Source organism: Camelina sativa, chromosome 7 (assembly GCF_030686135.1).
Source record: "Camelina sativa cultivar CO46 ecotype springtype chromosome 7, ASM3068613v1".
In the NCBI taxonomy this organism is placed as follows: domain Eukaryota; kingdom Viridiplantae; phylum Streptophyta; class Magnoliopsida; order Brassicales; family Brassicaceae; genus Camelina; species Camelina sativa.
In genome coordinates, this window is record NC_141886.1 from 6,818,932 (window position 1) to 6,834,985 (window position 16,054).

General features: G+C 38.5%; 1 protein-coding gene across 1 annotated transcript; it reads left to right on the forward strand.

The window, feature by feature from the left end:
• Positions 1-2,328: 2,328 nt before the first annotated feature.
• Positions 2,329-2,664, forward strand: LOC147940964 (uncharacterized). The gene has a single exon (XM_087458333.1). The coding sequence runs from the start codon at positions 2,329-2,331 to the stop codon at positions 2,662-2,664; it is 336 nt and encodes a 111-aa protein (XP_087314459.1).
• Positions 2,665-16,054: the final 13,390 nt, after the last annotated feature.

Here is a 16,054-nt window from a genome sequence, read left to right on the forward strand (position 1 = left end):
ACAATTTCAATTTTTTAAAGAATATTAAACTACAATTTGTTACCATTAGTAAGTGCTACAAAATATTTTGTCTCCTAGTTTGTAGTATATTAGCTTCAAATCTAAGCTGTATCTGTTTGTAATTATTTTCGGACGGACACTCACAAATTTGCCACAAAATAAATTATCTACAAATTTGTGATTAATTTGTAACTACGTGTAGCCAATATTTGTTACGAATGGCTTTGTATCAATTTCTCGTAACTATATGACAGATTTTTACTAGTGTATATAGGCCTAGTGCAGTTGAAATGGGAGTGAATAAACTGACTATCCTGAATAATAGATTGTCAAAGCTTAATTTGATACAACGCTGCAACGGACAAGAGTTTTGAGTGGCACAAACACTAACAATTCAATTATTTTATGAATGCCTCTCTTACCAAGGCAAAAGCCATTATGATAATTTATATACTATAGAATTTGGCCAAATGGGTGCAAAATAAAGAGAAACCCATTTTCTTTTCTTTTTAATGGAAACCAAAGCTCTTATATGTTGTATCTTGTAATTAACCAAACTCATATTGTTCTTGAAAAGAAAAGAAAATGACTCATCATTTGTATGATTGTATCTTCTCCTCAAGCTATATGTCTTGCAAACACATCATTTTTTAAGAAAGTGGATAGATAACGGATCCTCTCTTATGTGCCTAGACCCAGTCAGGTGAAGTGCACACATTAATCTCTTTTACAATCAGATTTGTGGAACAAATTTCTCTGATCTCTATTTTACTCTTTGTATACTGATGGTTGCATGGTGGGTTAACCCATCTTCTGTGTTCTGCTTGAGATACACTGTGTACCCTGTCAATTTTTAGAAACTATCAATTTTTCGATTTGAACTTTTTAGCGTAAGTTTCTTTGGTTGAATAAATTTTACAATCATTAGAAAAAAAAAAGGGGAGAAGAAATCTATCCACGTGTTAAGACTTTTTGAAACAAAGTACACAATAGAATGTTGTCTTCTGAGAGTGCTGTGAACGAAAAAAGACATCAAAAATGTCGTCGTTTTTGCTCCGGATCGGACGACCATACATAATAACATATTCATTAGTTCACACTTATCCTAAACACATTCATTATTGAATTTGTATATATAGCATTTCCAGTCACTACAACATAAAAAATTAAAAATGGATAAAAGATGGAGTCTTCAAGGTATGATTGCTCTCGTGACCGGTGGCACTTAAGGCATCGGGTCAGTCCTCATCTTATATCCTCTTTTATTGTTTTGTGATATTCAGTTATGAAAGAACTAACTATACATGTTTGCCTGTGAGATCATGAACAGGGAAGCTGTGGTGGAGGAACGCTCTATGTTGGGAGCAAGAGCACACACATGTGCCAGAGACGAGACTCAACTTCAAGAACGCTTACGTGAGTGGCAAGGAAAAAGGGTTCAGGTCACCACTTCTGTCTGCGACGTTTCTTCTCGTGAGCAACAAGAGAAACTCATGGAAACTGTTTCATCCCTCTTCCATGGAAAACTCAACATTTTCGAACGTCTACATATATAAGCTTCTCCGCCTAAGGCTTGTGATCTACAAGAACTATATATATATATATATAAAAGTGAACTTCTCAACATTTTCGTACGTCTACATATATAAGCTTCTCCGCCTCAGGCTTGTGACCTACAAGAACCAAAACATATATGGTGAACTTCTAACAGAATTATTATGGAAACGCCATACTGTATATAGGTGAATAATGTGGGTGTACTTCGTGAGAAGCCAACAACAGAATATGTGGAAGAAGATATTGACTTATATCATATAAGTTAATACTGTGTATATTAGAGTTGATAAGTCTCCCTTAGCTTACTTCTCTATATACTAATTGTACAGTATAAATACTCTTGTATCTTGACTTTGATTCATTAATGAGAAATATTCTTTACGTCAAAGTTAATATGGTATCAGAGCTCTAACTAACTTTTTTCTTTTCTCATTCGCAAAACCCAGAAATCGCCATTGTTTTGAGCTTCGATTGAGTTCATCTTCTTCGTTTCTCACTCTAATCAACTCGTTCATCTTCATATTTTTGCTTTCAATTTCCAATTGCGAAGCTAAATCTCTTCAATGAGTGCTTCACGGCGTCAGATTCTATCAATTTCTTTCGCGAATCTTGTGACGCTCGTTGCTCTTTTTTGTTCGTTGATTCACTCTTTCGCTTTGCATCTTCTATTCTCTTTTACTTGCTTGCTATGGTTATTGGATTAGCTTGTTTGTTTGCTTTGGATTGTTGCCCAACATCTCACAATCTTGATTTCTCTTTCGGATCTGAAAAATGGTTAACTCATCATCGGATTCATCTTCTCCGGTGGATCACTATGCCAATCCTTACTTCCTTCATAGCTCAGATCATGCGGGGATGAACATTGTATCAGATCGTCTCACGTCTGGAGCTGATTTCTATACTTGGAAAAGATCGATGCGTATTGCTCTTAATGTCAGAAACAAGCTTGGGTTTGTTGATGGTAAGATTCATAAGCCTTCTGAAGATCATCCAGATTATGGATCGTGGTCTCGCTGTAACGATATGATCACTACCTGGATCATCAACTCTATGGATAAGAAGATTGGTATGAGTTTGTTATATATCTCTACTGCTGAAGGTATCTGAAATAATCTGATGTCACGTTTTAAACAAGATGATGCTCCTAGAGTATATGAGTTAGAACAGAAATTAAGTTCTTTGTAGCAGGGGTCTATGGATGTTACTTCGTATTACACGACGTTGGTGACTCTTTGGGAGGAATATAAAAACTATGCTGAGCTCCCTGTTTGTACTTGTGGGAAGTGTGAGTGTAATGCAGCCACTCTGTGGGAGAAGCTTCAACAACGGAGTCGTGTTACAAAGTTCTTGATGGGGTTATATGCATCTTATGAATCAACTCGACGTCACCTCCTCATGCTCGAGCCAAAACCTAATATTGAAGAGGCTTTCAACATGGTTACTTCGGATGAACGACAGACGAGTATCACACCTAAACCAAACAGTATGATCTTTCAAGCTACTGCTCCTATTGAGACTCCTATAAGACCTGTTTGCACACATTGTGGCCAGAGTGGTCATGTTATCCAAAAATGCTTTAAATTGCATGGATATCCTCCAGGTTACATTCCTGGTTTCAAGAGTAGTTTTGCTAACTACCAAGGAGGTCAACGCCCTGCTATGTCATCAGCTCAATTCAGAGGGAACACACCAACTAATCCTCGTCCTACGACACATACTGTGGCTAATGTGATGACCGAGACTTCCTCTACTCCATCTATGTCTACTGCGGTGAATCTTGATGTCAGTACATTGAGTAGTGAACAAATCCACTCTTTGATTCAGCAACTTAATGCTCAAGTTAAGCTTTCAGAGACTCCAGCTTCATCTTCACAGGCCTCGTCTATTATAGAGCATGGTGTTATGGCTATTCAATCTTCTTCTAGTACTCATTCTTTTCCAACTGTTTTTCCTTCTACTTCACTCAGATTTGAAAATAATTGTTTCACTTTTCAACATCAATGCCTTTCTTCATTATCAAAAACAATACCTCATGGTAGTTGGATTATTGACACTGGTGCCACTAGCTATGTTTGCTCTGATCTGACCTTTTTTAATGATACAATAACAGTTTCTGGAGTCACAGACTCTTTACTGAATGAAGATAGGGTGGATATCACACATTGTGGCTCTGTTCATTTATCACCATCACTCATATTGCATGATGTTCTGCATGTTCCATCTTTCAAATTTAATTTGATCTCTATTAGTAGTCTCTTACATCACAATCGTGGCTCAGCTCATTTCTATCCTGATTCTTGTTATCTTCAGGAGTCTATTCAGGGCTTGATGATTGGTAGAGGTTTACTTCTTCATAATTTGTACATCTTACAACCTGAAGCATCATCCTCTGCACTCACTTCTTCATCTTCATCACTTCCGCATTTTACTGGATCCTTGAAGGTCGATGGACATCTTTGGCATCAACACCTCGGACACCCATCTTCTGACAAGTTAAAGATTCTTTCTGGTACTTTACCCTTGCCTATGTCTTCTTTATCTGATAAGAGTCATTGTCATGTTTGTCCATTAGCTAAACAAAAACGTCTTCCTTTTGAGTCTAATAATCACTTGTCTTCACAACCATTTGCACTTATACACTTAGATATATGGGGTCCTTTTTCAGTTGCGTCTGTAGAGGGTTTTAAATACTTCTTAACCATAGTAGATGATTGTACTCGAGCTGTTTGGGTTTACCTATTAAGAAATAAAAGTGATATTACTTCTGTTTTTCCAACTTTTATCAAGTATGTTCTTACTCAATACGGATCAACTATTAAGGCTATTCGAACTGATAATGCTCCTGAACTTGCTTTCACTGAACTAGTTAAAGAACATGGCATGATTCATCAATTTTCTTGTGCATACACTCCTCAACAAAACTCTGTTGTTGAGCGCAAACATCAACATTTACTTAATGTTGCAAGAGCTTTATTGTTTCAATCAAATGTTCCTTTGGTTTATTGGAGTGATTGCTTGCTTACTGCTGTTTTCCTCATTAATCGAACTCCATCTGTTTTACTAAAGAACTTGACTCCTTTTGAACTGTTGAACAAAAAATCACCTGACTATCATTTTCTTAGGACTTTTGGTTGTTTGTGCTATGTCTCCACTTTACAGAAAGATAGACACAAGTTTAGTCCTAGGGCTGATCAATGTGTGTTCTTAGGTTACTCATTTGGTTACAAAGGTTACAAAGTCTTACATTTGGAGAGCAATATCATTTCCATTACCCGAAACATCATTTTTCATGAGGAGACGTTTCCATTCAAGACAACGAACAATTCTTTGCATTCTCCTGACATATTTGATAGTGTTATTCTGCCATTATCACCTCCATTATCATCTGCTATTGTTCATTACCATCATCTTCTACATCATCTCATTCACATCAATCGTCTATCCCTGGTGAAAGTAATTCGGTATCTGAGATTGTGCCTACTGAGACAACCACTGTATCATCACCAAAGGTCAGGCCGAGGCGAACGTCTAAGGTACCAGGTTATCTCTCTAACTATCACTGTTCTCTTACTCGAATTTCACCTACTTCGTCTTCTCATCACTTGACTTCCTACATCACCTACACAAATTTCAAACCTTTCTATCAAGAGTATATCCTCTCTGTTTCTGTTGAAACCGAACAAAAAAATTTCCAGCAAGCCATTGCTTCTGTATATTGGACGAAGGCTATGAATGTGGAAATGGATTCTATGAAGGCTGCTGGGACTTTTGATGTTGTTTCATTACCACCAGGTAAGAATGTGGTGGGTTGTAAATGGGTTTATACCATCAAATATTATGCTGATGGTTCCATAGAGCGTTACAAAGCTCGATTGGTTGCTAAGGGCTTTACACAACAAGAGGGTGTCGATTACTTTGATACTTTTTCTCCGGTTGCAAGATTGGCTAGTGTGAAACTTTTGTTGGATTTAGCAGCCAAGAAGGGTTGGAGTTTGACTCTGATGGATGTTACCACTGCTTTTCTGCACAGTGACTTGGATGAAGAAATCTACATGAGCTTGCCACAAGGATACACACCATCTCCTGGTACTTCTCTTCCTCCTAATGCAGTGTGTAAACTAAATAAGTCTATCTATGGCTTAAAGCAAGCTTCCCAACAATGGTACAAGTGCTTCTCCAAGGCTCTTCTTGCTGATGGATTTATTCAGTCTTATGCGGATAATACAATGTTTGTCAAAGAACAAGGTACTTCATATACTGCCTTACTACTCTATGTTGATGACATTCTCATCGCCAACAATAGTGATATAGCTGTTGCTGCGTTCAAAGCTACTCTGGCGAAACAGTTTAAGATCAAGGATCTTGGTCCGACTAAGTTTTTCCTTGGCTTGGAGATAGCCAGGAACTCCACAGGAATTTCTGTTTGTCAGAGGAAGTATTGTTTAGACTTGTTGGCTGATGCAGGTTTGTTGGGGTGCAGCCTAAGTCTGTTCCCATGGATCCGAAGGAGACATTGACCAAAGATACTGGTGTTCTTTTATCTGATGGACGACCATATAGAGAATTGATTGGCAGGTTACTCTACTTATGTATCACTCGACCCGATATTACCTTTGTTGTACATCGGTTGAGTCAATTCCTCTCCTGTCCTACTGATGCACATTTTCAAGCTGCTCGCAACATTCCTGAAGAATAGCCCTGGACAGGGTCTATTTTACTCTGCTTCCTCTGAGATTTGCTTGAATGGCTTTGCTGACGCTGACTGGGGAACTTGAAAAGATTCTAGACGATCAATCTCTGGTATGTTTATCTTCCTCGGTGACTCTTTGATTACTTGGAAGTCGAAGAAACAGGATATAGTGAGCTCCAGTAGCACCGAATCAGAGTACAGGAGTATGGCTCAGACGACGAAGGAACTTCTTTGGTTCAAACAGATATTACAAGATTTACGGGTTGAGCCTACTTCTCAAGCTAAGTTGTTCTGTGACAATAAATCAGCTATTCACATTGCGAACAACGATGTCTTCCATGAGAGGACAAAACATGTCAAGATTAATTGCCACACTACACGCGATCAGGTCAAGAATGGTTTCCTCAAACATTTTCACCTCGACACTGGAAACCAGCTCGCATATATTCTTACGAAACCGCTTCACCCTGGCCCGTTTCATCATCTTCTACAGCGCATGTCGATTTCAAGCTTACTCTTCTAAGGAAGTATCGGCTTGAGGGGGGGGTATATTGACTTATATCATATAAGTTAATACTCTGTATATTAGAGTTGATAAGTCTCCCTTAGCTTACTTCTCTATATACTAATTGTACAGTATAAATACTCTTGTATCTTGACTTTGATTCATTAATGAGAAATATTCTTTACATCAAAGTTAATAGAAGATTTCTCTTCCACATCTCCACAATTGGAAGCTGCTTTCCATTTTAGCCAGCTTTCACATCCTCTCTTAAAGGCTTCAGGATTTGGAAGCATCGTCTATCTATATAACTTTTGTTTATTTGGATATGTCCTAATCGTCACCTCAGCCGAGCAGCTTGTACTTAATTTAGAACCTATGGAGTTTATAAATCTCCTAAGTACGTCTCACCAATCACTTCTTCTCCTGAGTTGTAAACTGGTTTCAGAGAAAAGCAACAAAAAAGATTTTCAGCTCTATAATTTTCGAACATTCAAGATTTTGTGTAACTGCAAAAACAAATCTATATAATATCATGTCTGAATCAGATATAAAGTTAAAATCACAAAATCTGATGATCTTGAAAGTCAGATCCTTCCTTCAAACCAATTGTGTTAAACAGTATTATCCCTTATGTATTTCGGTACCAAAGAAGACATGTTCATAAAAGTATTAGATAATTGTAGGTAAAAAACGAGACTTCAAGATTAAAAAAAAAAAAAGCCTTAAGTAATCGGTTAAAAAAAGCACCATATGAAAATGCCTTAAGAAAAGAACAACAGCATATGCCATGAACATATGCTACTTTTCTTCTTATTCTTCATCTCTTCCGTCTCTTGCAAGCCGCAGTTTTACTTTCTCTAATTTGATTTATCAATTCTCGGATGGCAGTACCATCCTCCGAATGAGAATGAGAACGAAATTCACGGGCAGCCACAACTCCCTCAAGGCTGTAATATTCCATTTCCTGCACGACAAGCAAAAGAGAACAATGGGGTCAAACTAAGGCAAAACATAACTATATGGAAAGTGTTTGCTGAATCAAATAGAGTATATAAATATAAATATATAGCTTGGCTAGAATGCTTACTTCAATTGCATGTACTTTATAATGGGATATTATTGTCCCTGCAATCATATCCCATATATCACGACCTTAGAGTTATTTGTTACCATATCCTGCTCTGTATATTCTCTTCAAATCTCTGTACTGTATATTCTCTTCAAATCTCTGTAATTATTACGTCTTGCTAGCTACGTTCTGTAACAATATATATTGGTATTCATACAAAAAGATAAACATACAGAAACATTCATCTCCTTCTCTGATCTTACATGGTATCAGAGCCTGAAACACAAATTTTTTTGTTTTTCTTTTGAACATGAGTGAAACGACCGATACAAACCCGACCCCGACGACTATGGAGGTGCGACGTAAGATCTCGCCCTACGATTTGAGTGCTGCTGACAATCCCAGAGCTGTGAGATCACTTCCGTTGCTGAAAGGAACAAATTATGACGAATGGGCTTGTAGAATAAAAACAGCTCTTTGTTCCCGCAAGAAGTTTGGCTTCTTGGATGGATCCATTGCTCGTCCAGCAGAAGGATCTCCTGATCTTGAAGATTGGTGGACTATCCAAGCCTTGTTGGTTTCTTGGATCCGCATGACGGTGGAGCCATCACTTCGTTCCAACATCTCTCATTGTGATGTTGCGAAGGACTTGTGGGATCATCTGAAGAAATGCTTTTCTGTCACTAACGGTCCCCGTATCCAACAACTCAAGGTGGAACTCGCATGTTGCAAACAGAGGGGTCTCGCTATTGAAGCGTACTATGGGAAACTAAACCGCATATGGGACAGCATGGCTACTCACCGACCTTTGCGTGTTTGTCAATGCGGAAAGTGTGAGTGCGACTTGATCTCTCTTCAAGAAATAGATCGGGAGGAAGATAAGGTGCATGATTTCTTATCTGGTCTTGATGATTCCTTCAATACGGTGAGGTCGAGTTTGGTTTCACGAACTCCGATTCAACCAATGGAGGAAGTGTATAACGTTGTCCGCCAGGAAGAAGACATGCGCACTAATGTTACAAAGAATGAGGCGGCTCCTGAAATCTTTGCATTTGCTGTCCAACAACGACCTCGAATGCAATCCTCGGTTCGTCCTGAACAAGCTCTATGCAAACACTGCAATCGTGGAGGTCATTCTTCCGATAGCTGCTTTGCCGTGGTTGGTTATCGAGAGTGGTGGGGTGACCGACCTCGCAGGAGAACGATGCAAGGGAAGAGTCGTGGTAGTGGTCTCCCTTCTTCTGGTCGTGGTCGTCCCATGAGTTATGCGAATGTTGTCCATGTTCCACCGGTTTCATCTCAAGAACATGCCAACTATGTGATCACGGAGAAGGATCGTGATGGGGTTAGCGAGCTGAGCGACGTTCAATGGAACAACCTTGTCAAGTTGCTGAATGGTCGATCCCATAGTGGTGCTGGTCCTAGCAACGAGAAACAGTCTAGTAAGTCATCCTTTCCTTCTTGGATATTAGACACTGGTGCTTCTCACCATTTGACAAACAACTATGACATTCTTACGAATGTGAGACCTATGTCACCGGTGTTAGTTGTGTTAGCCGATGGACGCGAACGGGTATCTTGTCAAGAAGGCACTGTTGTGTTGGGATCCAATCTGATTTTGAAGCCAGTTTTTTATGTAGCAGAGTTGCAATATGATCTTATTTCTCTAGGGCAGTTGATGGATGAGAATACTTGTATTGTACAAATGGCTGACCAGTTCCTTGTCATTCAGGACCACGGTTCGAGGATGATGATTGGTGCGGGTAAGCGAGACGGTGGAACCTTCCGCTTCTGCAGAACCGAATCCGTCGCACTTTTCACTACACAAGAAGCAAAGGCTTACACGTTGTGGCATCAAAGGATGGGTCACCCATCTGCAAGAGTAGTTGGTTCACTTCCGCAAGTTTCTGTTTCTGTTGATTCTGATATTTACAATAAGGCGTGTGATGTCTGTTTCCGTGCCAAACAAACACGTTCTTGTTTTCCAATAAGTACAATTAAAAAATCGTCTGTTTTTGAACTTATTCACTGTGATATTTAGGGTCCTTATTGCACTCCCTCTTCCTCCGGTGCTCGTTACTTCCTTACCATCGTTGATGATTACTCTCGTAGTGTATGGATATATCTACAACATAACAAAACTGAAACTGCTGCAAATCTGAAAGGTTTGATTGCCATGGCTACAACACAATTTCAAAAACAAGTAAAGTGAATAAGGAGCGATAATGGAACTGAATTCACATGTATGGGTACATTCTTTCGGAGTCAAGGAATTGTTCATGAAACTTCTTGTGTTGCTACCCCTCAACAGAATGCACGAGCTGAAAGAAAACATCGCCATTTTGAATGTGGCTAGAGCGTTGAGATTCCAATCAAACTTGTCAATCACGTTTTGGAGAGAGTGCATCTTGACAGCAGGCTATATAATCAACCGTACCCCAAGCTCTGTTTTAAACGGCATCACTCCTTATGAAATATTATATGGGACTGCTCCCAGCTACGATCATTTGAAAGTCTTCGGGAGCCTCTGTTATGCCCATAATCACCGTCATCAGGGTGAAAAATTTGCCTCTCGCAGTCGGAAATGCATATTTGTGGGCTATCCTTATGGAAAAAAGGCTTGGAGACTCTATGATCTTGATGCAAATGAATTTTTGATATCTCGGGATGTACGGTTTTGTGAAACAGAGTTTCCTTTCATTCAATCCGATCTTCATAAGACCATCATTAGTGGAGTAACCCACCATAGTTACTCTCACATTAATTAATTATATAATTAATAATAAATTTAGTAAAGTAACTCTAAGAGAAACTTAAGCAAAATCACCCTATTACTAGAGAACCCAAAAAAAAGATGCTCAAGCATTTAAATAATAATTTTTTATTTTATGTTGATTAATTATCAAACTTTAAATATCTAAAATGACAAAACAATTATTTAAATATTTTCTATTACATAAAATTGAAAACAATACAATTTTACAAACTTTGGAATATTACACATATTTTACAAAATTCGGAATATTGAACATATAGTACAAAAGTTGAAATATTAAACATATTAAACAAAAGTCGGAATAAGATTTATTTTGCGGTTGTCCAATTTTTTTGCCAGATATGCTCAATCAAGTTTTTTTCCAAACGATCATGCATTTGTGTATCATGAAGGTCATTTCGAATGCGCATCATATTATTTCTAGTTGTTGGCATATCTGTAGAATACGATAAATCGACTTGGGAAGTTCCGCTTCCTTCTCCGTGATAGAACTCTGTTGGATAGTAGAAATTGTATTCATGTCGTTCGTCTTCCACTATCATGTTATGCAGGATGATACATGCTCTCATTATTTTCCCTATTTTTCCTTTATCCCAAAAAAGTGCGGGATTTTTCACGATTGCAAATCGAGCTTGCAAGACTCCAAATGTGCGCTCTACATCTTTACAACATGCTTCTTGATTTTGAGCAAAGAGTTTTGCTTTTCGACCACGTGGAAGTGTAATGGATTGGATGAAAGTTGCCCATTTGGGGTAGATACCGTCAGTTAGGTAGTACGCCATTTTGTATTGCCTTCCATTGACAACGTATGAAACTCTCGGAGCTCGGCCCTCTAGGATATCATCAAAGACCAGTGAGCGGTCCAAAACATTGATATCATTTAACGTACCTGGTGGTCCGAAAAATGCGTGCCAAATCCATAAATCTTGTGATGCCACTGCCTCTAGTACGATTGTCGGTTTTCCAAATCCACGTGAATATTGTCCTTTCCATGCAGTGGGACAATTCTTCCACTCCCAGTGCATACAATCTATGCTCCCTATCATTCCGGGGAAACCCCGATGTTCTCCAATATTCATCAATCGTTGGAGGTCTTCCGCCGTAGGTCTTCTGAGATACTCGTCTCCAAACAGATTTATAACTCCCTCAACAAAATGTAGAAGGCATTTTTGGGCGGTTGTTTCAGCGAGTCGTAAATATTCATCCATTGCATTTGCCGAACATCCGTACGCCATGATACGAATAGCTGACGTACATTTTTGAAATGCAGAAAGGCCGAGCCTTCCAGTAGCATCTCGCCTTTGTCTGAAATATGGGACTCCATTCTCAATAGCATTAACAATACGAAGAAACAATGGTTTGTTCATTCTAAAGCGACGGCGGAACATAGCTTGAGTGTAAGTCGGATTATCACTAAAATAATCATTCCATAGCCGAACGTGACCTTCTTCGCGGTCTCTATTAATGTTGACTCTTTGGATAATTGAAGATGATGGTACATCTGGGTGAGTGTAGTTGTATTGGATATCCTCCACTATACTATCAACTTCGTCCTCTACAATATCATCAACTTCTTGATCGGAACTCCAATTAGACATCTTTTGACAATTTGGGTTTAGTAGAAGGCTTATAAGAAGTTTAATTTATTTGTAATGGAGAAGGCTTTTTCTTTGGTATAGGAGGATTTTGTAATGGAAGTTTATGTTTTATTTGGTATAGGAGGTTTTTGTAATGGAAGTTTATGTTTTATTTGGTATAGGAGGAGAAGTGAAGATAGGAGGAAAGAGAGTTTGTTTGCGGGTGTAATGGAGTAAATGTTGTTGCAAATGAAGAAGAAAAAGTTGTCCAATATATAGACTAACAGTAGAGACACAAGCAAACAAACTACAACCCTTACAAAAGGCAGAACTGTGACTGTCCTTGCCAAAACAAATAGAACCGTGACTGTCCTTGCCAAACAAATACAACCAAATAAATACAACCCTTACAAACATCAAAAGGTATTTAGACATAACCCTTACAAAAGCCATACTATCCTTACAAACATCAAAAGCCATTTAGACATAACCCTTCACATCAACAAAACATCCCGAATCCGTGACATGTTCCACAACAAGACAGCTTCTTTTCTTCATGTGACTGTCCTCAGCTACATTTCATGACCCGAAACCTGAAACAAAAGAATACAAGTAGAGTTAATCACAACAAAACATACGAACATGAGAGACATAGAATGGTGACAACATGAGAAAGACACACAAGAGTTAAACATAATAAATCAAAAGAATTGAAACCTAAATGTTTGTCAACATTTGATCTACTAGTTTGTCTCTAAGTAGCACTTCAGCGGGTGTTAGTTCACTCTTGTTAACTAAGCTGTCTAGCAATCTCATCTTGTTGTGCCTCTCTTTAGCAGCTTGTTCTTGATCCTTCATTGCAATGATCTTATCCAACCTACGAACAGAACCATCCTCAACATCAATACTAACACTCGGTTTCTTCCCTTTGTTCTTTGTAGCTTTAATACCCGGAGGCCTCTTCTCAGGTCCATCATTGCTCGTAGTAGTAGTCTCAGATGCAAGCTTAGTCCTCTTGTGGTTACATTCTTCTATGATCCATTTCTGATCGTGCTTCAGCTCCCTCCAGCAATGTCCAAGCATAAATGGCTTCTTCATGTCATTATTGTAAAGCTCATACGCCATTCTCATCACGTCATCTTCTGATTCTCCATTTTTCCTTCTTGTACTTGCTTGTGCGTAACATCCCACAAACTTGTTCACTTGGAGGTTTATCTTGTTCCACCTAGCCTTACATTGTGAAGGCCCTCTTGCGCTTGAACCGGCTGATCCATCATTTGCTTTGTAATATTCTGCAACTCGCTTCCAGAAACTAGTTAACCGCTGCTCATTACTTACAACTGCATCCTTGCTTGTGTTCAACCAAGCACTTATGAGGTTGACATCTTTCTCTGCTGTCCACCGCTTCCTACTTCCTCTGCCGCCGTCTTCTTCAGTCTCTTCAACTGTAACCTCTATACAGTCTTCAGTTTCGGATTTTGGGCTAAAGTTACGAGGCTGAGAAGAGAATGTTGAGGTAAAGTGGGGTGGATGAGAAGAGAATGGGTTGCTAAATTGAATAGGCTGAGAGGATTGAGCAGAATGTGGAGGGTTAGGATTATCAGAAAAGTTGGGATCTATTTGGGAATTTAAAAGATCAACATAATTTTCTGATGACAAACGATCAGGATTTCTAGAAGACATTGTTTGTGTTTAATGAAAGCTTATGTTTAACTATAAGGGATTGTAGATTGAGGGTTTATATTGTTTAACAATGAGGGTTTATATTGAACTCAAGGTTAGGTTAGCTTTTTAACTGAAGGTTAGATAGAAAAAGTAAAGTTTATTTGAGGTAAAAGGCAAATGAGTGTTTAGTTGACAAGAGATATACTTTTCAATACTGAATCACTTTTCAGTAAATCTACTTGTGTACAAATATTCCAAAACTTGATGTTTAATGTCAATACTAAATTCAAATTCAATCATGTTTAAGTTGATGTTAAAGTTGATGTTAAAGTTGATGTTTAACGTGTAATTATGCTTTTTATTCAAACTACAAACAAACTAGAACAAGCACAACAATCAGGTTTCAAAATATTTTAAAACACTTGAGCAAAAAAGGAAAACATGACACGGCAAAACATCCCAAATCATACCTTTTAGCACAATTATTTATAGAAAACATCAAACTAGAACAAGAACTCACAGTTTTATCAAAACAGAACAAGAACAGTTAATATGTAAACCGAACTAGAACAAGAACTCACAGTTAGAACAAGAACAAGAACAATCTATAACAGAAAGATTAACAAAACAGAACAAGAACAACAAAACCAACTCATTCATCCCAATCACATCATACTCAAAACCTAACAATAACATATGAGAGTTATATGACCATACCTTATCAATTTTAACTGTCCAACCGGTAAACCACTTCATCAACACCACTCTTCATCATTTAACCGCTATATCCAGTTCATGAGAACCTCGCAGAAAACAAGACAATCTTGTTAAACATCAAACTACACTTACACTCTAAAAATACAAGAACATCAAAAATTTACAAGAACATACAAAGTTATAACACAAAAGCTATAACACAAAACAAGAACATAAATCATACAAAATAAGCCACTCATTCATAAAAAGCTATCAGACAATAATCATTAATTAAACCGAAACCCTAAATCATACAAACAAATTTCAAAACCAAGATTAACATCAAATTAATCTCACAATCGATGCTTAATAAGTCAAATCGACAGCAAAGATTAACAATTCTAACAAGCAATCGAATGAATATGAAACCCTAACAATTAAAGACCATACAGAGATGAATTACAGAAACACAAAAAAACATAGATTAGAAGACGAACCGTATCTCTCCAATTCGTTAGACGGTGGACCTCGCCGGACATCCGCCGTTGTCCCACCACTCCTCCGCCATCGTTGTCCCACCACTGTGGAACCTTCGCCGTCGCCAAATCGTGAGAACCGAAATGACAAACCCTAATAGGCTGGGTTACGCCAAAAAAATCTCCAATCACCCTCTGTTTAACCCAAAACCATCGAGATTTAGCCGGATAAATCAACGATATGATGTTAATCGGTTGGTTTTTCCGATGACAAACGATTCGCGATTTATCTCCCATGAACGAAAAAGAAGAGAAAGAAGAGAGAGATGTCGAGAAAGAATGAAAAAAATATGAGGAAAAAAAAAATACCTTTTATATTTATCAGTTTACCAATCGCAATATGACATGTATTGTTGCTCAAGGGTTACTCTCAAACCTATCCATAGAATCGATACTAAGCATATTAGACTCAAATATTGGTTTTATAATCTAATTTTGGGCCCCAAAATTAAGAGTAATCCACTAAGATACTGGAGTAATGGTGCTCTAACATTCAATGGAGGACGATGAAGAAAACATATTATGGGCTTCTCATTCTCTCGGTCCACTAGAGGATTCCGACAGTCCATCTCAAGGCCCGATTGTTTCACCAGGCCCGTTATCTCCTCTGAGCCCAACTACCAATATCACGTCTCCAACATCACCCTTGCCTTCTTCACCCAACTCTGTTCGTCGATCGACTAATACTGGCGGTTCACCGTCGCCATCCTTACCGACACCATCACCTTCGCCATCCCTCACGTCGACTCCTCCGTCTTCCCCGTCTCCCACTGTGGAACCTGCCAGTCCGGTCCTAGATGCTATTCCGCTTCGCCGTGGAGAGCGTAATCGCAATCCTCCGGTTAAATTACAAGATTATCAGATCAATACTGCTCAGACGAGGCTGTTAGGTACATCAAAATCTCTCTACCCCATTAATAATTATGTGAGTTGTTCCCGTTTTTCTGAACCACACCGTGCGTATTTGGTCGCTATCACGTCGG